The sequence below is a fragment of the Limulus polyphemus genome, unplaced genomic scaffold (genome assembly GCF_000517525.1).
Source record: "Limulus polyphemus unplaced genomic scaffold, Limulus_polyphemus-2.1.2 Scaffold2509, whole genome shotgun sequence".
Lineage (NCBI taxonomy): Eukaryota > Metazoa > Arthropoda > Merostomata > Xiphosura > Limulidae > Limulus > Limulus polyphemus.
Window position 1 is genome coordinate 14,011 of NW_013668119.1, and position 2,141 is coordinate 16,151.

The following is a 2,141-nucleotide window of genomic DNA, read 5'->3' on the forward strand; positions in this document are numbered from 1 at the left end:
ACAGAAACAGCTTAGACGAGATGACGTCTGTACACGTATAAACAGAAACAGCTTAGACGAGATGACGTCTGTACACGTATAAACAGAAACAGCTTAGACGAGATGACGTCTGTACACGTATAAACAGAAACAGATTAGACGAGATGACGTCTGTGCATGTATAAACAGAAACATTAGACGAGATGACGTCTGTGCATATATAAACAAACAGATTAGATGAGATGACGTCTGTACATATATAAACATAAACAGATTAGATGAGATGATGTCTGTACATATATAAACATAAACATATTAGATGAGATGATGTCTGTACATATATAAACATAAACAGATTAGATGAGATGAAGTCTGTACATATATAAACATAAACAGCTTAGATGAGATGACGTCCGTACATATATAAACATAAACAGCTTAGATGAGATGACGTCCGTACATATATAAACATAAACAGCTTAGATGAGATGACGTCCGTACATATATAAACATAAACAGATTAGATGAGATGACGTCCGTACATATATAAACATAAACAGATTAGATGAGATGACGTCCGTACATATATAAACATAAACAGATTAGATGAGATGACATCTGTACATATATAAAACCTGATTTTGCACTATTTACATACATATATAGCATGAGACTTCAAAACTGATATTTCACTAAAAAACTGAAATGTAATGTGAACTTTGTTTATTGGGGTGTGTCCATCCACTTACTGTTTAAAAGCTTTTCTAACATGCCCGTTAGGCACAGCATTACTAGACTGAAGTTTCAGAGCTGGAAATCCATAAGTAGGCTGTTGTAAATTAAGATACCTTCCATTCAGCTGTTTCTTCTTTTTAAATGCTGAATAAATTCCAACCACCAACCAGTTCACTTTATAGAAAAGAAAGAAAAGACAATAAATATTCCCTTGAGGTTTGTTAAAGTAACAAGTAACAATTTATTCAAGCTTTATTCCAAACATGTCAAATCAGTTCATTAGAATTTGATACACAAAATCCTTAAGAATTTATATTTAACATATACTGAACTATTTAAACTTTTGTTATGAATCATCAGGGGTGTAGAGTGACTCCACAAACCTCCAGATCACAAGCTTGAAAAAATAAATATGCACCTTGGAAAATTAATTGCATTCACGATGGAGGAAAACGAATATGGGTTCACGGATTGCCTAGGTCTTGGGAAGCTTTTAAATGGGCTATAAAATGAAATTTGAGGCTCTCCTTATCCTCAAATTAAACTCACAAAACTTATAAGTTGTACAAGGAAATACTAAAAAGCAAAACCTTTTACACAAATGAGTAAACCTTCCCTAAATTAAAAACAAAAATATTGGTAGTTCATAGTGTACAGCTTTGTTTACTACTGAAGTTACGGCCCTAATCATAGATCATTTTTTGGAATTGTTTATAATTATTGATCATTATGACAAAGGTCATCAATGATACTGTTTTAAACAGGAAACTGAGAAAAAACATTACTAATCATTACTCTATTAGCAGAGACCCGAAACATTTCTGGCCAAATTAGTATTTTTTATCGTAACAGTACTTCTTTAAATATAACATTTCTAGCACAATACAAACAAATTGTAATCGGAGACAACGAAATGTGTAAATTCACTTGTATTTAGGCCGTACTTTATAAAACTTTAACTTATGTTAGGCCTAAGTTCGATAAAGAGATAAATTAACACTGTAATCTGTGTACGTTTTTTTTTTTTACTTTAGTTTAGTTAGGACTAAACTTTACTGTACTTAATACTATCGATTAATAAACTTATAATGTTATTCTATGACCTAACGTCAAACCTTTTTTAAAAACTTTGACAAGTTTTTAATATTCTGTTGTACAAAATGGTTAGTAAAGTATATTTACATTCTCCTTTTGTTGTTACTTCTTGTTTCATACAGCAATTGTAGCAACTTGATCAATGAGCTTTGCAGCTCTCTGCCGCAGGCAGACTGTTTGTCATCGAGTGAATAATGCGCATGCGCGGTTTTTCGTGGGGGAACATTCTAACTACGCCTGCTTATGCAGCAGGTTCTTGGTCAGAAAGCGTAACGGTTGTACATACAAACAAGCAGAATAATAGTATAAATTTCTTCTTAAGTTTTATATAG

The 2,141-nt window shown here is 32.3% G+C and overlaps 1 protein-coding gene across 1 annotated transcript in view; it reads right to left on the reverse strand.

Moving 5' to 3' along the window:
- LOC106467151 (protein brambleberry-like) overlaps positions 1 to 2,141 on the reverse strand; it is a 26,268-nt gene that overhangs the window by 9,995 nt on the left and 14,132 nt on the right. Inside the window, exon 8 of the mRNA XM_013927472.2 lies at positions 729 to 888. Within this exon, the coding sequence (XP_013782926.2) occupies positions 729 to 888 (160 nt within the window). The remainder of the gene's footprint in view (positions 1 to 728; positions 889 to 2,141) is intronic.